This window comes from Seriola lalandi, unplaced genomic scaffold (genome assembly GCF_002814215.2).
Source record: "Seriola lalandi dorsalis isolate HSWRI2012SDOR001 ecotype SW California unplaced genomic scaffold, Sedor1 jcf7180002054568, whole genome shotgun sequence".
Taxonomy (NCBI): Eukaryota; Metazoa; Chordata; class Actinopteri; order Carangiformes; family Carangidae; genus Seriola; species Seriola lalandi.
In genome coordinates, this window is record NW_019525121.1 from 1 (window position 1) to 27,879 (window position 27,879).

At 40.2% G+C, this 27,879-nt stretch overlaps 1 protein-coding gene across 2 annotated transcripts; it reads right to left on the minus strand.

Annotated features, from left to right (window-relative positions):
• Nucleotides 1–2,637: 2,637 nt before the first annotated feature.
• Nucleotides 2,638–27,609, minus strand: ranbp2 (RAN binding protein 2). 2 transcript variants are annotated; one of them, XM_023416674.2, is made up of 30 exons: nt 27,393–27,609; nt 25,696–25,763; nt 25,481–25,592; nt 23,028–23,180; nt 22,525–22,755; nt 22,241–22,383; nt 21,681–21,876; nt 21,379–21,519; nt 20,857–21,016; nt 20,484–20,665; nt 19,899–20,098; nt 18,983–19,106; nt 18,163–18,324; nt 17,585–17,722; nt 16,629–16,760; nt 16,226–16,453; nt 15,996–16,079; nt 15,340–15,481; nt 15,121–15,215; nt 10,557–15,030; nt 9,955–10,032; nt 8,369–8,545; nt 7,829–7,915; nt 7,519–7,694; nt 6,324–6,585; nt 5,365–5,451; nt 5,097–5,251; nt 4,724–4,997; nt 4,284–4,639; nt 2,638–3,793 (listed from the first exon to the last, which is right to left on the minus strand). In XM_023416674.2, exons 1-30 carry the CDS (start codon nt 27,462–27,464, stop codon nt 3,488–3,490), a joined length of 9,195 nt encoding a protein of 3,064 aa, XP_023272442.1. In that variant the 5' UTR covers nt 27,465–27,609; the 3' UTR covers nt 2,638–3,487. The 2 variants fall into 2 exon arrangements, with proteins under 2 accessions (XP_023272442.1, XP_023272443.1); XM_023416675.2 differs by lacking the exon at nt 9,955–10,032.
• Nucleotides 27,610–27,879: the final 270 nt, after the last annotated feature.

Consider the following 27,879-nt stretch of genomic DNA (forward strand, 5'->3'; position numbering starts at 1 on the left):
GCATAAAAATGTCATAGTATAGTAAGGCATAAAAACGTCATAGTATAGTAAGGCATAAAAACGTCATAGTATACTAAGGCATAAAAATGTCATAGTATAGTAAGGCATAAAAACGTCATAGTATAGTAAGGCATAAAAATGTGATAGTATATTAGGCATTAAAAACGTCATAGTATAGTAAGGCATAAAAACGTCATGTATACTAAGGCATAAAAATGTCATAGTATAGTAGGCATAAAAACGTCATAGTATACTAAGGCATAAAAACGTCATAGTATAGAAGGCATAAAAATGTCATAGTATAGTAAGGCATAAAAACGTCATAATATAGTAAGGTATAAAAACGTCATAGTATAATAAGGCATAAAAACGTCATAGTATAGTAAGGCATAAAAACGTCATGTATACTAAGGCATAAAAATGTCATACTATAGTAAGGCATAAAAACGTCATAGTATACTAAGGCATAAAAATGTCATTGAAGCATAAATGCGTCATAGTATAGTAGGCATAAAAACGTCATAGTATACTAAGGCATAAAAATGTCATAGTATAGTAGGCATAAAAACGTCATAGTATACTAAGGCATAAAAATGTCATAGTATAGTAGGCATAAAAACGTCATAGTATAGTAAGGCGTAAAAACGTCATAGTATACTAAGGCATAAAAATGTCATAGTATAGTAAGGCATAAAAATGTCATAGTATAGTAGGCATAAAAACGTCATAGTATAGTAAGGCGTAAAAACGTCATAGTATACTAAGGCATAAAAATTTCATAGTATAGTAAGGCATAAAAATTTCATAGTATAGTAAGGCGTAAAAACGTCATAGTATAGTAAGGCATAAAAACGTCATAGTATAGTAGGCATAAAAACGTCATAGTATAGTAGGCATAAAAACGTCATAGTATAGTAAGGCATAAAAACATCATAGTATACTAAGGCATAAAAATGTCATTGAAGCATAAATGCGTCATAGTATAGTAGGAATAAAAACGGCATAGTATAGTAAGGCGTAAAAACGTCACAGTATACTAAGGCGTAAAAACGTCAAAGTATATTAGGCATCAAAACGTCATAGTATAGTAAGGCATAAAAACGTCATAGTATACTAAGGCATAAAAATGTCATAATATATGAAAGTATAAAAACGTCATAGTATAATAAGGCATAAAAACGTCATAGTATACTAAGGCATAAAAATGTCATATTATAGTAAGGCGTTAAAACATCATAGTATACTAAGGCATAAAAACGTCATAGTATAGTAAGGCATAAAAACGTCATAGTATACTAAGGCATAAAAATGTCATATTATAGTGAGGCGTAAAAACGTCATAGTATACTAAGGCATAAAAACGTCATAGTATAGTAAGGCGTAAAAACGTCATAGTATACTAAGGCATAAAAACGTCATAGTATACTAAGGCATAAAAACTTCATAGTATAGTAAGCATAAAAACGTCATAGCATAGTAAGGCCTGACACGTCATGGTATAGTAAGGCATTAAATCGACATAGTATAGTTAGGCATAAATTACGTGATAGTATAGTAAGGCATAAAGATATCATAAAAACGTCATAGTATAGTAAGGCGTAAATGCATCATAGTATAGTGAGGCCTAAAAACATCATAATATAGTAGGCATAAAGACGTCATAGTATACTAAGGCATAAAAATGTCATATTATAGTAGGCATAAAAACATCATAGTATAGTAAGGCATAAAAACGTCATTGAAGCATAAATGCGTCATAGTATAGTAGGAATAAAAACGGCATAGTATAGTAAGGCATAAAAACGTCATAGTATACTAAGGCATAAAAATATAATATTATTGTAAGGCATAAAAAAATGTCATGGTGCTGTTGGCGGTCAACCAGTGGCCCCAAGCAGATACTTAGTTAGCTTATGTCTTGGGCAGGACTTGTATTTCATTGACATGATGTCAAGACTTGTTTCTTCATTCCATTGATAATTACCAGCCGCAAAAACATGGCTTCTTTCACCCTGTCAGTGTGTGTGTGTGTGCTGATCATGGCAAAATGTCCTGGAGACATCTACTGTAGCAGGAACCACTACAGAGGCTATCTTGAATTCTTTGGCAGGCGTTCATGTCTGTGGACAAATTGTCACTGTGATGGTTTCACATCCATGCAAAATACAGTCACAAACCTTTACGGGTGTATAGTTGACATCAAATGAAGGCCGAGTTGGAAGACGGGTGTAGTCTGACCCATAAGTAAAGTACTCTGTAATAATGTAGTAATGACTGAGTATTAATGTTTACAGACATCATGGCTGATGTGATCCCGTCGAAAGATGTTAATTTTTGAATGTTTTGAACTAAAATACTTACATATAGCACCTTTAAGATTGAATATACTGATGCTAAAAATACTGTAATGGCCAATTGAAACAATTTAAGAATGAAAATGACTCTGCTTGAACTGTTAACACATGCCCACACTAAGAGAACAGCCTGTGATTAGGATATAAGTATTGACATGTAGACTGTAACATAAAATCAGACTCATGCAGATCTTGTGTAGATGTTTCCGTAACAGTCTGATGTACAAAGCAAAGATAAACATGGAACATTTCAAAGAAAATCTTTCAATCAACAAACATCTGGTACTTGTAAAGCAACTTTATTTGTCCTTTATCATCATACTATTTTGGTACAAGCACCATTTTTATTTTAATAGTGATCATCTCAAATGATAATGTGTCGCCTTTGTAAAATCCAAACCAGATGTAATGTGATCGTCCAGCCACCCTGTGTCCACAGGACAACACAGTGAGATGACTGAAGTTCATGTGGTCAAATATGAAGCCCAATTATCCGAACATTGTGAAATCCATCTGCACAAAGAAAAATCACTGGGGGAGCCCTAATGTCAGAAGTACACAGCGGCAGCATTTGGAGAGAAGGCAGGGGCACAGTTACAAACCAACAGGTGCTCTCAAATAACAACCTCACTTTTCAGTTATAGTTAAGACTTCATCAAAAAGGGAAAAAATACCCAAGTGGAGCTTATGAAGAGGACCAGCACGTTCAAACTGAACACATGCAAGACAGTAAAACAAAAATAGACATTAAAAAAGTAGTCCATGTACAATTATACACACAAAATAAACAAATGGGAATTTATTGACAGACTAAAGATGCAAGTGCAACAGAGCAACAATATATTATGTTTGCTCCAAGTGCCTCCTCCCCCGCGTAGTACTACACCATCATTCCCATTTGTGAAATAATAATTTATAAAGAAAAATAATTTCTAATCCCAGGTTATTGGAGTCAAGTTTCTAAGATGAAAGGTCTTGGCCAGTAGTCCTATGATGGTGTTTAATTCTCAGATGCCTAATCACTATGGAGCAGGAGGCTATGCACTGCACAGGGATCATTATCCAAAGGCCTCTCTGACCTTGACTTTATAACCTCAACCAAGCTGTGAATCTTGATGTTAACATTTAAAAAGCTACAGCTGCCCACATTCTGTGATGACCAGCTTCTTCGTAGGCGTGCCTCCCTTGGTGCCCAGCTCTCCCATCTGTTGCACCACATCCATGCCATCCCGAACCCAACCGAAAGCCACGTGTTTGAAGTCCAGGTGTTCGGCTTTCTTCAGGGTGATGAAGAACTGTGAGTTGTTGGTGTCGCGCCCACGATTGGCCATTGACAGAATACCTGGACCTGTGTGCCGAACATCAAAGTTCTCGTCCTCAAACTTGCTGCCATAGATGGACTTTCCTCCTGTGCCGTCACTGTTTGTGATGTCACCGCCCTACAAGACCATTGGAGAACTTGTTAGTAGTGTTACATAGAGATCTATTACTGAAAAATTTCCTCTGTGATATACAGTAATGATTTGATAGAATTATAAAAACAATATTCTGTATTAGTAAAATAATTATTTTAACAACTTGGATCACGAAGTATTACAGATGCGTGTGCTTCAATTATATATCTGTTATGCTGTTCTTCCTCGCTGCATAATTGTACACTGAGGTTAGTAGTGACACCACACGTGAATATCATTTTAAGATGCCAGTCCATGATGTGCAATATTTGAGGCATTGACCCAAGTAGATTAATCGCATCCATTCAAATACAGCTCTAAGGTAACAATAATATCTGCTGGAATTTGTTTTGCCAGGTGAAGATTAAACACTGTAGTCAAATATACGAGTGCCATTATTACAAGCATGTACAGTAAACACCAGTGAGCAAGTTTCACATTGTAATTATTAGTGAAACTGAAGTCATCTCCTCACCTGACACATGAAGGCTGGTATGACTCTGTGGAAGACGGACTCCCGCAGTCCAAAGCCTTTCTCTCCGGTGCAGAGAGCCCTGAAGTTCTCTGCCGTCTTGGGGACAATATGGGAGAAAAGCTCTATGGTGATAGTTCCTAGTGTCTGGCCATCAGCTGACACTTTGAGGAACACCTGTGGATTACTGTCTCTGGAGTGCTCTTGAACTCTAGACATCTGTGGTGAGAAGATACATGAGTCGTCGCTGCCGGCTGGGCCCATTCGGCTCTGACACTCACAGAAGGTCTTCTTGAAGGTTTCGGCGATCTCAGGGGTTTTGAACTTTGCTGCCAGCTGCTCCACTACGCCGTCGCCGTCTGGAAAAACAGAGGAGGAGTCTGAAACCAAGAACAGACTAATGTGGTGCAGAAACTCACTTCATATCAACACTGTGTGTGTACCTGAGTAGTCGGTGGCGGTCCACAGCAGTGCATTAGCTGAGGCATTCATGGGTTTGAGCTCCATCGCCTGTGAGATGGTGTGGTTGGCACAAACCCTCAGCACCTGCTCTCTTCTCATCAGGATTCGGTAGAAATGTTTGGTTGGGTGGAAGAGGATCTTGAGGTCACCGATGCCACGCTCCTTCCACTGGCCGAGGTCCCGGTCCCATCGGTACAGCTTGGCACGCTCCTTAAACAGGATTTCCTCATCCTCCTCCCCAGACTTTGTCTCCACCTGAGAGAGAGACAACACGATGAGCTGTGGTCAGCATTCACTAAACTTTTAATTTAATGTATTATAAAAAAAAAATTGGAGCTCAGCAGAGTAAGCTACCTCTGGTAGTGACACTATTGGCTCAAAGTGAATATCCACATTATTAGGGGCATCCTCTTCATCGCTGCCCTCTTCATCACCGTTGTTTTTTGGTGCTGAGGACACTGCGGGCCCAAACACTGTTGCTCCAGCGTTTGCCCACGAGAAGTTGGAGTCTACATGAAAGAGAAAACAATAAATATGTAGTGAAATATAATCTTGCTGTGATCATACCTTAGTAGAGACCAATAGAGACATGGCAAGACAGTTGTTGTAAAGAAAAGCCAACCTTGGTTTCCAAATGCAAATCCCTCTGTGTTTTTGGCCAAGTCAGCAAAGGAGAAGCCACCAAATGAGTTGAAGCCAAAGGAGGAGTCTGTGGTGGGAGGAACAAAGTTATAATTAAGTACTTAACTTAATGCAGTTTATTTCACATCTTCTCTTTGTTTGCACAACTGCCGCAGACACTGGGTTGGACACAGCATCATGAACAGTGTAAAGTTATGTGAAGCAATAACCCTGCCATAAACATAACTTGAAGTCAAAGATGATACTCAGTGGTAGAGGAAGTTTTGATTTTTTTTTGCTTAAAACGTACCAATGACACAATGTAATGCAATGAACACCATATCAAAAGCAAGTACTCATCATAAAAATGGCTCCAGTAAGTGTGATGTTATTACATTAACAATATTGATACATCCATGATTAATGGGTTTGAAGGAAAAGAAAAAAGTTCTGAGAGACAAATTAGTTTCGATTTGATTTTTGGACTTTTCACTTTACACTACCTTTGAACAGTATAGAAAACTTAAATGGGGTAACAACATTTGAGCTGAACAGAACTGAATTTCATAATATACAAACAGGGATGCTGTTAAATTGATAACGTGAATGTCAGAGCTTCTTAACTTCAGACAGGTTTGGGCTGTTAGGCCTGTAGTGATGCTAATAATTCATCCTTTCCCACTGTTAAGTTTGGGGAAGGGAGTCAACTGGACTAAGTGCTTCCACAGATACATATACTCATGAGCCGGTGAACAGATCAACACACCAGTTAATCAATGATTACATGTAATACATCATTGATAAATCTTGTGAAGATGGTTGTTTGTTTCTAAAGCTGGCAGGAATATTTTGACTTAGAAGATTGTATCTCAAATTGAACAAACCAGTACAGTTCCACACTCAACGGGTAGACCGTCAGTGGTCTTACATCTACAGTGAGGAACAGGAAATGGTCTATACCTTGACTGGTTGTAGTAGAAGAAACAGTAGAAGCTGCAGTCCCACCGTTGGAATCTGGCTCTGAGCTCTTCTTCGTTGACAGGTCAATGGGAGAGCTGCTGCTAGGAGCTTCACTCTGAGTCTCTGTTGGCTGGTCTGAGGTCTGCTCCTCAGGTGCAGATATGCTGCCTGCGGTGTCTGTGCTGCTGGATGATGGGACTGGCAGCAGCTCCTCTGAGGGTTCAGTGGTGGAGGCCGTTCCAGCTTCGTTTAACTGGGCATCCTAATACAAATTTAGGAATGAAACTCGCATTACCTTCACCGCAACAAATACATTTTTGACAATAACAAATATTGATACCATAATTGTGCTATAAATGCTACATTAACAAAATATAAATATAACCTGGCCATCACATTGATGGAGGAGAAACAGTTGTGTTTTTGAATCTACCACATGCATGAATACTGTGTCATCTATTGTGTTTAGTAGAAATGTCCCAAGCATATCCTAAGGATCGGTATCAGGGCTGATCTGGGCAGCCTGCTAGTGTTGTAGCTCCTCTTCTTTAGGACAGCCAGCATCCTGCTTCATAAGCCAGAGAAAATTAGCCAGTGTGAATGTAATTATTTGGGTGCAGCGGTGAATGAGTCTCAGTTCAGACACTGAGGTTGGAGAAATACACAAACATAAATACAAATGTCGCCAGCAGTACGCCGGATCAGCTGTTACTAATTAATGTTGATTCTGTTAGCAAGTTGATGACAGTCCTAAATTAAACTTGGCTGTTGTCGGTTTGTGAGCTCTCTGCACAACACTGTCAGTTCTCATCAAAAATAGCTTTTGAGGAAAGAACCTCCACTCTGCAACACCACTGAAAAAAAAACTGGGTTCACTTGTGATTTTTTTTTTTTTTTTTTTTTAAAGTGAGACATCACGGTCAGAGTAGTATTCTTCCAAATCAACTTTCATTCATATCATATCAATAATTTAAGCTTATGAACTTTATATTTTTTAACCATGATCTTCAGTGTTCAATAAGCGCAGAGCATAAGTCTCAGTTCAAACTTGGTTTTGGCAGATACCCAGTATTAAAGGACTTGGATCAGGGCCAAAAAACTATTGGGACATCCCTAGTATTTAGATTCAGTCTGCTTGTATGTCTATTTGCCTTCAATTATTATTCAGTGCTTTTCTAAATGCTGTATCTGTTACCAGGTCTTGCTGTGCCTTGCGGACTTCTGTCTCAAAGTCTTCAGGCTTGTCGTGGTCTGTGTCGCTGTCTGTGGTGCTCAGGCCGCAGAAGAAGGTGGGTGGAAGCTGGAGGCTTTTGGCCTTCTCCTCCTCCTCCGGCGTTGGCTTCTTCTCCCACACCACCTGGCAGTCTGGCTCTGAATGCAGTATACACAAGTTTAGGGCTAGAGAATGGCACACTGAATCAAAGCAATGGTACTTGATGAATAAGTGAGGTTGAGCTATTGGACATAATAGAGTATCACTGTGTGACATGATGTAACATACATACCATCACCACATGCTGCATCCTTTTTCTCAAGAGGATCAGGGTAGAGCTTTCCATTCAAGGCTTTTACTGCTGACTCGTAGTCCTCATCTGGAAATCAAAACAAATTCAAGTATTTAGCGTAAATTACATCTGTAATCATGTTTGCCAAGAGAGAAGATATGTCGATTCCATTGTTCCCACTTCACTCCTACAGACTTGGACATTGGAACAAGAGTGATTTACATTTATTTTTCCTATATTCAAATTTCGTGATGGTTATATGGAATGTATTTACCGTAGTCACGTAGGCATAAAGCAAGGTGAGCTTGCTTCAATAAAACAGCACATTGCAAAAGCACTAAAGAGCTTTTCTACCACTCTAAGGGGATTAAGACTATATTTCTGTTCATGAATGAGCTGACAGTAAATTAATGAAAGGTGACTATACTATCTATGCAAAATATTAAAAGAAATTTTGCAAAAATTCAAATTAAAAAAGTTATGAGTCACTCTTTTATACTCTTGTTGTATTTTCTTATTCTTGTTTTGTATGTTAGTTACCATCAGTTTGATCATCACTGGAGTAGCCTGGTTCATTCTGGTAGCAGAAGAAAGTGAATGGCAGCAGAAGTTTCCTGGCTAAAGCTGCCTGTTCAGCAGTGGGTTCCCTGACATACACAATCTCCACTTCGGAGTCCTCCTCCAACCCTGCACCACCTCCTTCTGCCTGAGGGGGCCCTATGACACACAAGTAGAACAGTACATAGACAGGCAGGTAAGGAACTGCTTAGAACAGATGAATCTGCTTCATTCCCTATATAACCGCAGGTGTTAGTTCCACACACACAAAAAAGTCATGCACAGCAAAAAGGAACGGCATGCATTTGATTTACAAATGTGTGAGACAACTTGTATTAAGAGAACATTTCTGTATGCATGTCTCTGTGTTTTTCATTCTATTTGATGGACTACACCACTTGTTGGACACATGATATTGTAAAATTAAACCGCATAAATACCACAGCTTTAACTCTAATTGGCCTTTGCACATAACTGGCAGAAGCCAGACTGGACAGGGAATTGCATTTCACACTGTTGCTACACATCCTGCACTAAAAATGGAGTGTGTGACGTTTGCACAGTGCATTCCTCTCTGAGGGAACGCTCTGTGTGGAATCTTCTCAGCTCACTTTTCAATAGACATTAACTTTAACTGACGTGCCTGCTGTTGGGAGTCAAAACTCAAGTTTGATTCTGTCTATTGTTTAATCAACTGGTCATTAGTAATTACCAAATTTAACTATGTTCATCATTACATTATCACATTTCCATACCCAACCCAATTTTAGCATCACAGAAAAACCTTTACACCCCTATGAACTCAAGCATAGTATGAGATCTTATGACTGCCCTTCAGATCGAGATTCAAGACTCAGATAAGAGAAAGTCTAACCAAACATAATTTGATATTTGCTCTTTGGTTAGCAGGAGAAACACTGTGAAGATAAATTGAAAGTTTACTAGAGGAAAACTCTAACGACAATATAAGATCTCGAACTAACAGTTTTTGGTCAAATTTCACTTAATTTCATTTAGACATGGGAGCTGTGAACCACAATGACAAACTGCTAAGTTTATAAGGAGTCATATGAAAGAATCATTTATGATAATACTGAATTACAACTCACCTAAGATAAAATGGATCTTCTTTTATTGAACTAAATCTAAAGGAGGAACACTAAGATAATATAGCTTTAAATTTAGTCACAGTTTTAAACTCATTTTAATTAACTGCCTTTTATGACATTATGCATCACTCACTTCTTCGACAATGAAGAAAAATCAGAAAATCAAAACACCACATTTTGTCATTTTGTATAACTTCCTCCTGTGTGAGACTCTTATTATAATATATATATATATAATATTATATATCTATAATATCTTAGATTATATGATATGATGTATTATTATAAATTACTAAAATTCTTTGTATATTAAAAACTGCACCTCCACACACTGGACATGCAAAACATTAGCTCCACTGGTTTTTCCACTCCGTGCATCCAGGTTATTTCTCTCTAGTAGTAAGGGCCAGCCAGGTGACAGCTGAGAAGTGTTAACACACACTGCAGTGATTAGAGTACCTGGGGGTTCAAATTGGGTGGTTGATGTGCTGGTCCAAAAAGCCATTGGGTTATCTTTGAAAAGCCTAAAATCCAGCCCTAAGGGATGATGGGTTGTTGGGCGAAGAGAAACTAATTGTGAGGTTGGTATCATAATCAGAAAACAAGGCCAAAAGTGTTCAAATAAAAATGTTAAATACTATGACCGTGTGCTGACTGAAATATATAAAAAATGTGTTCTAAGTATTGGTACTAGACAATCTATGGGTATGCAACATACAGTATGTGCAGAACCAAAAACCTGCTGTAGATCATTTACTGTATTCATGTTTACTAAAGATACAGGGATATCTTGAGTAAATTAAACAATATACAGCATAGAAAGTGGCTACATGTGGATGAAATGAGAAATCAGATTTTAATCCAATTTTCCAATTTCTGTCCTAGTAAAAACTGAGGAGGGTTTTGGCTGGGTCAACTAAGATGATGGAGCAATGAGATGCAGATGGAACAAGACAATGAAGTAAAAATAAAATGAACAAAACAGTCATGATACTCATTCAAAAACAGAAAATCAGACAAATATTTCACATATACTGTATTAAGATGTGTTTCTTTTTTACCTTTCTCTGGGATTTTGAACGCAGGTGCTGCAAGTGAAGCCTTGGCAGGTCGTCCAGAATCTTTGGCTTTCGAACCAGATGCAGATTCCTCTGTCTCAGAGTGAGATTTAGGAGTGCCAAAAATCTTCTGAAGGCTATCAGTGCCAAAGACAAACTTAGGGGGAGACACCACTGTCTTTGAGGTGTTGGCTGGACCAGGAGACCCAGGTGCACATGGCTGACTGTCAGGGGAAAGCTCTGTACGTTCCTTTGTGGTCTCTTCCAGAACAGCAATGGCTGCCTTCCCACATACAGCTGTAGCAGTCTTTGCAGATCCTGCAGCTCCACTGTCTTGGGATGTGACAACTCCAGATGTCACTGGGTTCATAAGTTCATCTTTCCCTTGTGCAACCTTAGCCTCCTCAAAGACCTGTTTGAATGTATTTGCAGTATCCTGCAGTTTGAATCTCACAGCTAACTGCTCAATATTAGCCTCTCCTACTTCAGCAAAGTCCATGGCACTCCAGACCCAGGCCTTCTCAGCACCTTTCATAGGTTCAAGCTTCATGGTTGCTGTGATCCAATGGTTGGCACAGATCTTAAGTACCTGGTCTCTTCTCATTATCAACCTCACTCGTTTGGTGTCATAATTCTGCAAGATCTTGAGGTCTCCGATACCCCTCTCCTTCCACTGACCCAGTTCTTTGTCGTAGCGATACAGTTTGGCCCTATGACTGAAGACTACCTGTTCATTTTCCTCTCCTGTAGAAATCTCCACCAGATCAGGCAAGGGGACCACAGGTTCAAAGTACTGGCCATCCCTCTCCTCATCCTGGGTTACATCTTGCTCGTCATCAGTACCCACTGAGGCTCTGCTCTGGTTAAGCTTAGCAGGAGACTTAGATGGGCTAATGCCAGGTTGAAAACTGAAGCTGAACCCACCTGTAGATTCTCCAAAGCGGAAAAGGTTCTTTCTCAAGGGGCTACTGGCGATGGGAGAGGCATAGACTGATGAGTCAGCAGTATCATCTAACGCTTCTTCTCGTAGGTCATAGTTATCCCACTCCAAGGTGGGGCCAGTGGTTTCACTGTGAGCCTTGATTACGAGACTTGACACGTTGCTGGATGTTGTAACATCTGCCTGGTTTTCATCTTCTTTGATCTTTGTTTTCTCATCAGTCAAAAAGAATTTCAGGTCTTTCAAACCAGACTTCATTTCCTCTGCTTTCTGAATGAGATGTGCCGTTCTACCTGTGTCAACCAGCTTGTGGGGGGTTTGTAGGGGAATGTCCAAAAGAAGTCTCTGACACTCTTCAAACTTCTCTTTAAACTCCTCAGCAAGCTCTGAGCTTTTAAACTTAGCAGCCAGCTGTTCAAGATTAGCATCTCCATCAGAAAAGTCATTGGCCATCCAGATCCACGCTTTATCCGAGCCTGCCAAGGGCTTAAGATTCATGGTGGTGGTGATCCAGTGGTTGGCGCACACCTTCAGAACCTGCTCTCTTCTCATCAGCACCCTGAGCCTGCCATTACTGTTGTTTTTCAGGAATTTGAGGGTTCCCACACCACGCTCTTTCCACTGACTGGTGCTGGAGTCAAATCTGAAAAGTTTGACACGCTGAGAATAAAGAACTTGTTCATCCTCCTCCCCTGTCACCAGGTCCACCTTCTCCGGCATCTGAACCACTGGTTCAAACTGGATATCGTCATTTTCCTCCGTTTTATACATGCCGTCATCCTCCAGTTCATTTGAGGCATCTGCCTTTGTGGGGGTTGCCTGGAATGATGAAAACACCTGCTCACCGGCCCCAGAGAAACCTTTGAAATCGGGGTCTTTCTGGCCAAACTGGAAGTCTGCTCCAGACGACTTTGCCAGGTCAGCAAAACTGAATGTATCGGTTTTTCCAGAAATTAATGGATTTTGATCTTGCTCCGTTTGATCCACTGAGGAAGTAAACTCATTTTCTTTCTCATTGTGTTTCTCTGCTATGCTTTTAAGAAAACTGGAGGCTGACCCTGATGGAGGTGTTGGATTATCAGTTGAGGGGGTTTCTTTACCAGTGTCCTGAATGCCAAACTTGAAGCCACTGGATGGAATGGGCATTGAGAATGAGAAGCCTGAAGCACTTGTGGTACTAGATCCAGACTGAGGAGCTTCAAACTTGAAAGAAGAAGCTGCGCTTTTATCTTTGTTTTGACCAAACTGAAAAGTGCTGCCAGTTCCAAAAGGCATTGTGAATCCAGTTCCAGCAGGCTGACTTGATGAACTCTTGGTTCCAAAGGTAAAGCTGAAGGTGGAGGCTGAGGGAGCAGTGCTGGTTGTGCTTTTAGCATTGGGATTTGGTGTCTGACAAGCCAAACACTTACTGGCAGAAGCATTGTTTCTCACCAGACATGTGTCACAATCCCATTCTCCATCTTTCTTGGCAAACATGGCTTCTAAAGAGGGTGCCTCATTTGGGGCGTGGCAGGAAACACATTCAGCAGCTGATGCATCATTTCTGACCAGGCAGGCTTTGCAGTTCCACTCATCCTTCTTTGCAAAATCAGCCCCAAATCCTGAAATTGCTGTCAGATTTGATGATACTGGAGCCCCCTCTGTTGACTTAGCAGCAGGGTTGGGGCTATTACAGGCAACACATTTGTCAGAAGAGGCTTCATTTCTTACTTCGCATACATCACAGTCCCATTGTCCAGGCTTCTTGCTAAACTGGGCACCAAACCCAGAGTCAACAGCAGATATAGAGGGCTGCGTTGCAGGTGCATCTACAGCTGGTGTGGTTTGTGCTGTGGCAGTTGTTTTAGCTGAGGCTTTAACAGCTTTACAAGAAACACAACTGTCTGCAGAGCCCTCATTTCTCAGAGAACATGTGTCACAGTCCCACTGCCCTGGCTTCTTTCCAAAGCCAGATGCAAATGCACTGGTTACTGTATCAGCAGGTTTTGAGGTGCCAGTCCCAAATGTAAATGAAGATGGTATAGAAGCACCAAAAGCACCAAATCCAGTAAATGTAGAGCCAGAACTACTGGGTTTTGATGAATCAGTCCCAAATTTGAATGTAAAGGGACTGGCTTTGGTTTCAGCAGAAGCCTGAATGTCTTGTTTAGATGAAGAATTGGGATTGACACTTTGACATGCAACACACCGCATATCTGTGGGTTTATTTCTTACACAGCACACAGTGCAGTCCCATTCCCCTTCTTTGAGTGCAAACTGGGCTGCCAGTGACTCTGAATCTTTTAAGCTTTCCTCTTTCTTCTCCTGTTGATCATGCACTTCTGGCGATTTGAGTACAATTTTCTGGGCTTCCTCAAACTTAGCTTTGAAAAGCGATGCCTCATCTACTGTTTTAAAGCGGATGGCCAGTTGCTCTGTCTTAGGCTCTTCATCTGCATAATCAATGGCATTCCAGACCCAGGATTTGTCAGAGCCAGCATTCGGTTTCAGTAGCATATCAACAGTGATGTAGTGGTTGGCACAGATCTTAAGGACCTGTTCCCTTCTCATTAAGAGGCGGACCTTCCCTTTAGTGCTGTGTTTTAGGATTTTGACATTGCCAATACCCCGCTCCTTCCACTCTTTTGTCTCTGTGTCAAATCGATATAGCTTTGCCCTGTTGCAAAACATCTCCTCCTCCTCTTCCTCACCCGTTTTCACATCTACTTTATCGGGAAGAGGTACAATGGGTTCAAAATGAGGGCCATCCTCATCCTCTTCAACATGAGTGCTGTCATTGTCACTTTCTGCTGCCCTTTCTTCTTCTGCTGCATAATTGGGTAACCCAAATACTGGCTTGGTAACATCCCCAAATTTAAATGGCTGGTCCACATTTCCAAAGAGACTTCCAGTGCCAGTGTTCTGTGCAGAATCAACAAATGAAAAGCTAGTAGCACTTTTAGTGCCAAAGGTGAAAATGCTTGTTTGGCTGGGAGGCTGCTCCTGAGTAGAAGGCTTCTCTGGAACAGTATCTGTTTTAGTGGGAATGTCTGACGTAAGAAGACCAAGGAGACTTTCACTGTGCTTGGCCTGAGAAGCTGAGAAAGTGAAATCTCCATCATTGGATTTAAAGTTGGAGTTGAATTTAAAAGCAGCTGAAGGTGTTGACTGGGCAACTGCCCCTGCTCCAAAACTAGGCACTTTGGGGACTTCAGCAGGTGCCTGCTGACTGAAAGACAGCTTCCCAAAGTCCACTGGCTTTCCTTCTATGCTCTTTGGTGGCTGAACAGGGACAACAGATGGCTTGGTGAAGTAGCCAGGCTCAGGTAGAGGAGGGTTAGTGGTTTGTTGGGTTACACTCTGGCCATAATATTCTTCACTATATGGAGAAAGAAGGCTTGTGGCTGGCGATTCAAATCGCAGAGGGGCACCAAAGACTTGCTCTTGAGGAGGGTAAATGCAGGTTGGGGCTGTTTGCAGTGGAGGTGTGTGAGTGGGCTGCTGGTAGGCATACATATGCTGCTGAGGTGGCATACGGTTCATACTATACATTGGGCCCTGTGTAAAGAGAGAAGAATGAAAATCAAATGTTACTCTGTGTACTCCAAGCAAGTTTATTAATGTAAACCAATGTTAGATGATGATTACCTTGGTGGGGGTTACATTTGCTGCTGTGCGCAGGAGATACTGAGAGTTGTAAGCTGGAGATTGGTTGTAGTACACAGAAGGGCCTGTGGTGGCAACTTAAAGAAGGACAAATTATATATATGAAGATGTTAATTTTACAAGCAAAGTCTGTCCAATACTTGTAGAGAAAAATATAGAATTAATATTTAGACATGCTTTGGTTCTATGTGGTGTGTTTACCTGTTAAAGGGGCACCGTGGTAGGACTGGACTGGGGTAAAAGGCTCCTGTAGGCCCTCAGCCCCGTAGCTTTCCCCATACATCTTATGATGAGGAGAGCCTGCGTTCCCTGAAGAGTTGTGCCTCAGATCATGAACTTCATTCTGCAAAACAAGGAGCTTAATGAGAAACAACTTAACACATCTATACAAAACATTTAAACCAAAATCTAAAAATTTACATACAATGGTGATTTGGCATCAATCCATGTAGAAAATCAACATTTTATACTGTGACATTCTCATTTTAATGAATGTCTGTCACACAGTTCCTGGGGTTTTTGTTTTCCTCGACTGCAGGGAAACAGGTTATCATAAGAATCAGATCATTATGTGCAATTTCTCCTGTTTTCTAAATATACTTTCACATTCCCATAAGCAGCTTCCCTGATTTCTGATTTACTGTTGCTGCAAACTCCTTCTTCCATGTTTCATGATAAATTCAGCATAATGCACCCAACTATGGCTAACAGCATACCATACTCACCACTCTACTGGCTTCGGGTTTTGCTTTTAAACTTAAGTAATGTTAGTGATCACCTATTACTTCTAAATGGAATCACATGTGGGGTTGTGTGAAATCAAATTTAAAAAAAGATGTTTAATCTCTAATCCTGACCTTGAGGGCTTCAACTTGCTGACACAGCATCTGAAGGAGACTTTTCTGGTCCTCCACCCAATGAGGTGGTGTCTTGGGAGAAATCTGAATGACAAGGTAAAGAAATTATAAGAAAATTACTAATTGTGTTTTGAATCAAAATCTCTAGGATAACTACAAGGAAACATTTAAAATTTAAAAAGACACAAAGAAGCCTTAAGTGGTCTTGATAATCAACAATGTGAACCTACCAATCTTTTGGAAGGAGAGACCAAGCTTTTGTTAGGAGAGGGAGTGGAAAACTTGATGTGGGATATGGTGGCACTGGTTTCTGTGGGATGAGCAGGGCTAGAGTGGGCTGGTCTTCTTCGACAATCCTCTTCTTTCTCCTCGTCTTCATCCATGGCCTCCCCACTCTCCCCCAACTGCTGGTTCACGTCATTCAGGAGGTCCACAACTTCCTCCATGGACACAGGCAGCTGGGACACAAAACATAGGTTATTCTGCTGCAGAGTTCACATTTACAAGTATAACCAGTGTCCATCATGCTAACTCAACACAAACACAAAAACAAATAGTATGTCATTAAACATGAATTGTGAAATTTTAAGTCGCTAATTTTGTCTTTGATATTTTGAAGGTTCAAAAAATTACCTTGTCAATGTCATCAGCATTGGCATTGTAGATCTTAGACAAGTAGGTCCTGAACTTTCTCAGGAACGTGATGCACCTGTCTTGGGTCTCCTCAACCCCATTGCTGGCCTCCTCTGACAGCCGCTGGTAGATCTGCCAAGGAAACAGAGCACATCATAAAAAAAAAATTGAACATGAACATGGACAGGTGTCAGAAGAACCAGCTTCCATATTGAAAATACACCAATCTGATATCACATTAGCAGACTGATCCAGGTGAATTTTTGGGAATCATCAACAAATAGGAGTGGGGGTAGTTCAGCGGTTGAAAAATGTCAAAAGGAAAGTGCTGTTTTGACGCAAAGATAAACTGCTGAAAATATTCTATATGAAGTGTATATTTAAATGGATACTGGACTGTTTCGGTGGGTGTTTTTAAAAGTCTCTATAACACGTTTTTTTTTCTCGAGGTCCTGTGCTCCCGGTGTGCTTTCAAACTGCGCGCTGGAAAGAATCTACTGTGAGTAATGTAACGACTATTTATGAGTACCTCACACAACCCCATAATTTTGTAACTGCTCCTACTTTGCCATTTCATACTACTATTGGCATCAATCATCAAAATGTGCTGCAATACAAACAAAACCATATTCACAGTTTTCATTACTATGAAAAATGTTGAGTTAGAATAAGCACATCTACATCTGTAATATAGGTCTGGTGCTAACACAACTCCCATGATGCATTTTTATTAGGTCTAAGCTCATAAAATGTCATCTATTCTTAATAAGACATTATTTTATTACATAATTTATTATTCCTGCTTTTTAAGGGACTTTGGAGCCACTAGTTGCCATCAATGGGAGCTGATCGAGTAAACCTAAAACTGAGTTAGTGAGTGAGTGAGTGAATACATACATAAATACAAAAAATAACTAACTTATCTCATTTATGTTGTGTAGAAGCCAATGACTTACCTGAGCCAAATGCCAGACGGATGACATGTTATTGATGGTTTCCAAGGTAGCGATGGCCTCTTCTGTCCTGCCTTCAATGTCAAGGAGAGTCGCATATGCTATCTTGAATTCCTCTTCATAACCCTTCACAGATGAAATCTGAACAGGGACAGATACAAACCGGATCAAACCGCAAACCGGATCAAACCGCAAACTCTAACATCTATCATGCTCTACCATCTGACCTACAGGACTACTGACTGATTGAAAAATGTCAACATAAAAAAATTGTGTGACCAGTTCTTAAGTAAAAAAAAAAACAAAGGTCATTCATTAAATGAATTCCAAACCAAGAAAAGAAACACACTCATACAGCACAGCACTCGTGTTCATAATTCATGAAAACCTAAAAGACTGAATCTAATAGCTATTCTTATGCCAGAGATTCAAAGATGATGTTATTTGCAGGCAAAGCGAAAAACCTTCACATCTTTAGACTCAAGACTAGACTGTCTCAGGAAAGAGTGGACAAGGTGCAGCCACCCAACCTATATCCAAACTGTCTTATAATAAAAAGAAACCATGAGCACAATATTAACCTGTATGTCTTTGGAGGGAAAGTGTATGAAGAGGGGGTCGAGGGGTTCAGGTATACTGCGTCTGTTTTTGATCCTTTCCAACAGTGGGAGGACAACTTTCCAGTAGTGGACACTGCGGCCGATGTACTCCTTCTGGTCGTAGTACGAGTTCACTCCATCACCCTGGGTTATTAAACATACAAACACAACCAGATGACGGGGGAGGTGAGCCAGCCACATTAGCTTAATGCAGGGCAGATAATATTAACAAGGTAAGAAAAACAGTGCATGCAGTAGTTTCTTCAGTTGCAAATTCTACACTAAACAAATGCACAGTCAGAGAGGCAGCATATGTGGCCGTTTCGACAACTTAAAGTTGATCACATTTAGCAGTTGTAGAGTGAGTGACAGAAAGGAGCAGGTGTAAAGGCATGTGTGTCCCTGCGCAGTATCTGGCAAGGTGCTGTGTTATCTAAGTGGTGTTTTTCTGTCTGTGCTGAATGTCTGTGTGTGCATGACTGCCACCCACATAACTGATGCTTTTCTCCCACTGCAGTCAAGTAGCATTCATAGTGTAAAGGCAGGGGAAGAACTCTTAATACAGTAATCTGTAGATTTACTTGTCAATCACAATTTAAGTTAGCAAGTACAGTGTTTTTAGTGATTTTGAGTTTGGTTTACTACTTATCCATTTATAAAGGCACACAAAAGAGTCTTGCTCATATATTCTAACTACAATCAAACAACTATATCAGTACACGAAATCTGTCAAAAAAAAAAAAAAAAAAAAAAAAAAAAAAAAAAACACAAAACAAACAAAAATGTGTGCATGTGTGTGTACCGTCTGGCTGAGACACTGTGCCCAGTGGATGGCCAGTGCTGGTTGAAGCCCATGTTTCTCTCTGGCCCTCAGAGTGCTCAGTCCATGCTGCACAATCATCCGTAGCTTGGCTGACATGCTAGGGCTGCAAGAAGACAAGCATCAAAAGCACTGTTTAAATACTGTATAATTACACTAAAATGAGTGAGTACCCTGTTTTGGCCTGTTCATGTCACTTATGAAACTGCTAGACACTCAAATACTCTGCTTCATGTTTGACCTAGTGTCTAAATATTTTTTAACAGTGACACAAAGAGCTTCAATGTAAGTGTTTTGGGGAAAATGTTGAGGCAATATCAATTAGCAACTGATTAAGGTCTATAGAGAAATAGCCTGACAGCTAACAGCCATACTGACATTTAAATTAAGTTAATATTTAGCGTTTAAATACATTAACTTCATTACTGGCACCATCACTATTTAAATTTTGCAGGATTGACAACATTCAGAGAGTGAGATAAAAACTATTTGACAGGCAGACTACAAAATTATTCTGTACTTGCATAATGCACTCAACGCTGCCATCTCAATATCAGATTTTGATCTGATTTGCCTTTATTATCAGAATATTTTCTGAAACTGCTCATGGTCCAAGGCATACATGGTTTTACACACATAAAACCACAACACAACATTGAAATAACTGGTCTTGTATTGTTAGATATTCTGCAAACAATGTGCTTTAAACAATGTAATTTGTTTAAGTAAATAAAGGTAGTTGATCATATCCATTATGTCAGATGTGGTTGATATAATCATTTATAACAGCTTATACTTAGGCAGATATACTATATGTTCAGTTTTAACCCAGGTTACTGGTGACTTTTTGTCTTCGAGTGCCTTATCCAATCTGGATCTCAGGAGTTCTCAGACTCACGCTGCTCGTTTGTGAATGAGGCTATAGATGGCATCCCACCACTCCCTCTGTCTGTCAGTGGTCAAGAGGCGAAGTAGAGGAAGGGGGAGGCAGCGAGGTTCATAGAGCTGCTGATGTTGCTGCTGGTTCATTCCGCTGCTGATCTTTGCCGTCTCCTGGAGCTGGCAGTGACTACAGAACACCACACCTTGTAAAAAAACCTGGAGGGAAAAAACAAGACAGGAGACAGAGACATGTTTACATTTTGAAAGAAGTGCAGGAAACCACAGATTTCAGAATCAATTTTAACAACAATAAAAAATTACAATAGGGTCCTCGCACCCTTTATTGCTCCAGCCCTAAAAATAAATAAAAACAAAAAAACCCCAAAAGGAACAGCAAAGGCGTAAATGGTTGGATTTAGATGGCAGTAGGCAAAAAACAGATCAGTTGGCTAAGCAAACCTTTCATTTTTTATTAGCAAAGACATATGTTGAAGTCATGCAGGTAAGGCTTGCGTGCTTCTCGTTTATAGCCAGTGTGGACTGTTGCTTTCGTTAATAATTTATGTTAATCTGAAAAGGCAGCCCACATGGCTCCGCTTACCTCCAGATCCAGCAGGCAGATGGACTCTGGTGCATTTGTGTCCAATTTGGAAGTTTCCAGGGTAAGCCTAGGAAAGAGCTGTGCTAACCAGTCCCGTAGGGCTGGTCTTTGAGCCAGGAGAGTCCACTGCAGTCCCAACCAACTCAGATGCTGCAAGTCACCACCATGCAGTAGGATGGAGCCTACAGAGGAGGCACCACAGTTATTACCATGTAGGAGTGAAGAAAAATGGCATTTTTTCTGCCACTGTTTTGTAGTACCTGAAAAGTGAAATCTTACAGCTGTCAAAAATAAAAGTGAAATGGGAAAATAACAAACAACTGGAGAAATCTTCATGGTACATTAGTAGTCAGTCAGATTATTAGGTTTGTACCAGTGTCCCATTTGGCAAGCTGAGAGAGCTCTGGAGCCGTGGTGTTAATGGAACGAATGTCATCATTGGCAATAAATGAAGATCCAGTGGAGGCCTGTGGTCCAAACAGGAGTTCAAACAGAGAGTCCTGACCGCTACGATTTCCAAATGCCTCCACCACCTACACACAGACAACATAAAATTATTATGTCTGTTTCTAAAAATATAAAATAAAACATCACTTTGTCAGTGTTGTCTATGTCTGATATGATGAATATGATGCATAAATTATTAATGTTAGTGCTGGACTGTAAAGACAAAGCAATAGTGTATCTGCTTTAGTTGTGACAGAGAGGTAAGATGTTTGCATCATGCTGAATCATAAAGCCTAAGTTCCATGTGTCAGATATTTTACCCATGCCAAATTAAATTAATAATAACATAATTAATTATAATTTCCTTATGTGGCATAAAGCACTTAATTCCTGGTTAAAAACCTGGTAGTAAGCTTCAACTAAACTGACTCAGAACACACAGACAGACCTCTCTGATTAAGGTGGATGAATCAGTGCTCAGATTGAGCAACATGTGTCCAGCCTGACTCTGTCGATCGTTGGCCAGCAGTTCCAGGAGCGGTGGGGCTGACTGGTCTCTTTTGGTCACTTTAGGCTTTGGTCTGGGGACCTGGTGGAAGGACAACAAACTGTCAAAAGCTGACTATATTCAATAGCTCCTGGCTGTGGCTGCCAAATAAAATCTGTAAATGGAAAGGGAAGAACAAACTGACTGGCAGTTAGCTAGATGATAAGTACTGGGTATATTTGTGTTAACTGGTATGTCAGTACCTGGTATGCCAGCAGGTAGCACAGTGCAGCCAGGTCAATGACAACCCTCCAGGTCTGTTGGCGATCCTGTGCCAGCTTCAACAGCAGTGTGGCAGCATGCAGGTAGAGGTGACCTCTCATCTCCACAAACACCTCACAAAGCTCATCTGTGTGGCGGCCTGCAACGCTGCTCAGTGTCTGCATAGCTTGGTCAAAACTACACACACACAAACACAGTTTTAATATAGAGTGCAGCGTTTCCAGCAGTTATGTTTGATTGGAATAATGAAAACAAATGGTCACCTAGAAGAAAACAGATGTTCACAATGCTATGAAAGACATGAACTTGTATGTCTTCTGTAAGCATAGAAATTTAATTGAAAAAAAAGAAAAAAGAATTGTGACTAGAAGGCTAGGATATATAAAAATATTATAAATATAATATAAAAACAGTCTTGGGGGAAATTACTTCAAAATCCAAAAATGAGAGTAAAGAGGACTTTAGGTTTAGATTTGATTTCATGGATACAGCTTGTCTACAGAGTATGCTTACAACACCCCAAGACCTCAACATGACATACCTTCTGAGCGCATCACGACTGGGCTGCATGATGCTCTCAGACAATGTGATTCTCAGGAGGCTGCAATGGGCCAAAAGCAGCTCCCTCTGGAGACGCCGACACATCTTTTCATTGCTAGATACGCTGGGCTGAGCCAGATATTCCTGAAAAAAAAAGTCATAGATTTTTAGTATTATTTGAGTTGAACAGGTTAGATTTTAAGAAGCTTTCAAAAAAAGCATACTTGTCCTACCCTATCAAATATACGATAACTAGTGGCCCTCTAAATTTGAGTACATGCTCACCTGCAGTGTGCGCACTACCACTGTGTACCAGTCCAGGCTGTGGCTCAGCATGCCCCTTTTCTCAGCAGCCAGGCAATGCTTGACGGCCTCATCCAGTCGGCCGTCCTGACAGAACAACTGAACCAGCTTCACATTCACATGTGTATCGCCTGGCCTTGCTGCAAGCTCAGCCTGGAGAAGGTCGAACAACCGGTTCCAACCCTGCTGACCCTGACGACTCAACAGACGCTCCTGCGAGAAGCAACACAGATAAACCAAAAAGATGATCATTATGGCATCCTTGGCACTTTTAGTTATTATGTACCTCCTTCCTGGTTTGGATCTACACAGGACTGGCGAGCAAAGTCCTATTCATGAAAAGTACGATTTAAATTTAAGACAATGGCAACAGAGTGAGGTACAAATCAAATCCAATTCAAAGTGATATTAAATGAGTTTAATGGTTTAAAGCTGCAGTGTACAACAGAGGTCTTACTGGGGATTCAAAAGAAAATAAGCCTCACCTTCAGGTTGAAGATTGCAGGGTTTCCTGGCAGAAGCTTTGCCGCTTTCTCCACCCAGAACTCTGCTCTGCTGTCACATTCATCCTTACTGACCAGTAACTCAGCCACCTTCAGCACCAGGTCCCTCTGGGCTGGGTTCAAGTCCACCGACCGCTACGAACACACACAGAGATGAAGGCATACTAGGGTCAGTTTTTTTTACAAACTTGCAGACGTGTGATCAATCCAAAGGACAAGATACTTCCAAAACTTTAAAGAGGTGGGAAAGAAAGATGAGGAGAATTGCTACTTTATTTATACCTCAGTCACATGTTGGGGTGCCAAGGATAGGGAAGGCTTATGAAGCTAATGAATAAACATGAGGAATCAAGTCAAAGGAAGATAGTTTCATACACTGTAAACCTGTAAAGCTGTAAACTTCAATGTCATTTTACTTCTTGATTTTATTTACTTAAGAAATCCTACCATCTGCATAATATGCTCTGCTTTTCTTTTGGCTCTTAACTTTGTGATAACAATAAAAACTTGACACCTCCTCCTTCTCACACTATGATAATGAAATGTCTCATTTTCTTTTTAAATTTAATACAGTCTGGAGGTGGTTTTATTTAAGCTGCAAACTGTCAGCAGCAGGTTGCACTATAGTCAGTCCTGGTCATGCTGCTTTGTGGTTCACCCCATGTTTTAACAGCTCAGCTGGGCATTTTTCCCATCTGGTATACCCAGCTGGAGTACAATGACTTGCAATAAAAAAAATTGGAAATGAATAAGGTTTATAGCCAATAGTGCTCAACAATACCGAAAATCAACCCCAATACTGACTTTGCACATGGGCTCAGGATGTGCATGATTACAGTGGGGTTCCAGCTGGGTGTCCCATCTGAATAAAGGTGTATGGGGAAAAAGCGACTTAACATGAGTTAACAAACATACCTATAGTTTTGTATATTTTATCGCATCAGTTAGAATCGAACTACACTGTTTTAAGTATTACTTCTGAACATTTTTTAAGAGCATGTGCTACATTTCCAGACCGATTTCTGTTCTGCACAGTATAAAAATCAATTTAGACCCTCTGGAAGTGATGCATCACAGTGAGCATATAGTAGCCTTTATAAAGTCAGTCATATTTTTGTAACATGGTAATACAGCTGTGAATGGGTCTTTGTTAAAAACTGTTACTACTGGTGCATTCAATTTTGCTGAGAATCTGTGATTCAAGCATTGACTGCCTCTACATGCAAGAAACAACTAATGTCACTTGATTCTCATCACACCACAGCCCTCCAGAAGCCTCAGGAAAACCCTGAAAATGTTCATGTCCATTATTATTTGTCTGTCCGAGTGAGATGAATGCACAACCATTTCGGAAAACATAACAAATAAAGGGCATTAAATGGTCACTCTGATAAATGACCTACACAATCATAGTGTTTGCAACTTTCAAATTTCACATAGCTGATGCCAAAGAAGGTAGGAAACATATCTAAAACTGTATAGTATGTGATGGAAGAGGTCGACAGGAAAGTAAATGAAAGTATATTCAGAGCTGCGTAACTTCCCCTCCCTATTCAGGTGTTAATATAAACCCCAAATACCGGTTTGGTTGGTACGCCAATAATTAAGGTTAACCTTGTATACTAAAATAGATCTCTTCACAGCTCTGTCGTTGAATTTCTTCAGCTCTGCAAACCTTCTATGAGGTGTAATGGCAGAACTAAAAGAGTTTTGGGTAACCTGATAGACAGGAACCAATTTACACCAACACCCAGCCCTAATTAACAGTCTTTAAATTCAAACAAAAAAGAAAATGAAAGCTGAAGGAGTTAAGATGTTTAGAGAATCGGACGCTGGCAGCCAGATAAGCTGCAATGCAAGCTAGAGTTAAGACTTTATCCATGCTGTAGGGTTGGCTGCCTTGACACAAGCCAGTTAATGTATGGTTATTGGGCTGTGGAATGAGTCCTCCATTACAAACCACCTGCTGTAAATTGGCATTGGATAAAATCCCAACCAAAATGAGGGTAGTTAACAAGGAGCATTGTTATCCATGTACTCCTTCATATTATTCCACATTTTCAATTTGAACTGTTGTAACTTTATGAATCAACTTGTACATGGACTGCACTCGCATAACATTTTTTAACCTGAATGACTCCCACTCACCCACATGCACACAACCACAGACTGGCCTGGCCATCGGGAGCAGTTTTGCGTTTGGTATTTTGCTCAATGCCCTTTCACTTTCACATGTGAACAGGAAGGAAGAACTGGACTTTAAACAACAAATCCTGGAATTCATTACATTAAAAGCAGGGTGTGCAGCAGACTTTGATCATCCTAATTTTAAAACACTAGGATGACACATCCACAAGCACATCTTGTAATGCATTCTTTCACAAAGAAAGGCTTTGTTTTGCACTTTTTTTTTCCCAATGACATGTTTTTCCTACCTTGTAACATCCTACTGCCTTGTCAATGTCTCCCTCTTTCTCATAGAGCTGTCCAAGGAATTTGTGTGCTTTCGGATCCCTCTGCTGGACCTTGAGATACTCCGATACATGTCTAGGAAGAGCATGAAACATGCAAAATTACTGTCAACATAACAGAGACATCTCTTTGAAGCAATAACACATTCACTCAACAACAGGGAAGCTTGTGTGCTTACCTTTTCGCAAGTTCATATTCCTTTGCTTCAAAGTACAATTTAGCAAATAAAAATCCTTTGACTGGCTTCTGTGGAAAGAAAACATTGAAGATGAATATGAGTAAAAGGACAATATTTGGAGTAATTTAAAAAAAACAAAAAAACTTTCTCTCACTTTTGCTGGTTAGAGGCCATAATAATAAATGTCATTACGGCTTAAAATTCAATTTACAAGATGTCTTTTTGGATGGTTTTATCCTAGATACAAATGACCCCCTGTCCTGACATAATAAAAGCAAACAACTTCTCGGCCAACATGGCTATGGAATTAAACTCATTTATGATTTACTGCTCGCCTTCCTTGTCCACCAGACTTGAGCTAGTGTTGCCTGTCAACTTGTACTTGCTGAGGTTTAATACCTACATGGATACTTGTTCCATTATAGTGTTTTTTTTCCATATGGTACAGAGTCAACTCGACTTTACTTGCTTTTGGTGCCAGATATTTCTTTAGATTCTGTATTGCCAGGATATGGGATAATTTACATTTGCACATTAAGATAATATAGTAAGCACCCTAGTTTTGAAAACGGTCTTATTTCGACTTGAGTCATTTTTGTATCATTTATTTATTTTGATGTTTGACTTGAAACGATTTCGTTGATGACAAAAGAAGTATTTGTTGTGTTGGGTTGTTGATAGTATGTCACCAAGTCACCTGGACTTTGCCATCTCTACATCAAGACTGACAATGAAATCACTGTGATTTTAGGACTTTATATTGAAGTTTATTTATGCCATCATTCTCTCCTTGTTATTCGTAGATCTCAGCTAGTAATTAAAGGTGACCCCCAGTCTGTGGATCAAACTATTGAGATCAGGCACACTATATCTTTAGCATCTTTTAAATCCTTGCCTAAAACATTCTTTATGATTATTTCATATTTGATCACGCCACCTTTGCTATTTTATGATGCCTGTGTTGGTTTTTATTTACATGCATCAACTGTATATTTCATTGTTTTTCTTTTTAAGTAAAGCACTTAGCAACTTTGTTAAGAAAATTGCTGTATATATAAAGTTGTTTCTTCTAATTATTACTTCATAATGATATCAATCAAACTAAACCACACAGCCATTTTCACTCTTCTTACTAATACTATACAATCTAATGATTCAGACACTGCTTAATGCAACATTAAAGTTAAGCTAGCTGTGTACCAGTCCAGTAACTTCTGTTTAAAGATAGTCTAATCAGCAGTTCGCTAAATAACAGCAAATATCTGATAAAGTTAGTTTCATGCCGCTACTATAAATCAATTAATGGCGCGTATTCCGGTTAAAATTGGCATTAAGGCTATGTTTTTCCAAGTGTATAAAACTAGTATCAACTACACAAGTGGTCGAACTAGCTGACTGTGTCATTGCTAACTAGCAGGGCTAATCAGCTAGCTCTGCTGTAACAACCCTGCCGCGCATTTTCCGGGCATAAAGGGGAGGACAAGACGAGGCGTTACCATGCCGGTTTGCTAACGTCCGCGCTGCTAACCGGTTACGGTTATCAGAGTTTACACAGAACACGAGATTAAGGCTGAACTATTTAACGTCCCGTCAATTCAAACGTTAGCTAGTGTTCATTTAACCGGTTGTTGAGGCTGACACATGCTGGCTGACATGATGGCAGCAGCACGCTAACGTTAGCCGCCGGTTCAACTTACCTCTTTGAGTGAGGGAGAGGAACTCTGTACTGAGGAAACGTAACGGTCCACTTCTGCCTTACTTCGCCGCATGGCTTCCAAAAACAACTACCTCTAAAACGAAGGACTAAGGTGCATAGAATACCAGGAATTCACAAAATATATATAAAAAAACTGACATTAATATCGACTCGACTGTCACTCCTTAACGTTAACTGCCCATGATGATATTGCGCAGTCTCATTACCATCAAATGGCAGAGGGTCACGTGGGTCGTGCGCTTTCTTGAATCAGGCTCCTTAACCAATGAGAACCGAGTATTCAGTATGACGCACACTGACGCACTTTATTTTGAAGAAGGGGGGGGGGTCAGGCCGGGTGAATCCTCTTTGCATTAGGTGAAATGGTTATTGCTACTACTATATCTATTCTGTATACCACCAATCGAAGATCAATGAAACCACGGTTGGTGTCCAGTTTACATTTAAATTTTAGTTTGATCTGTATG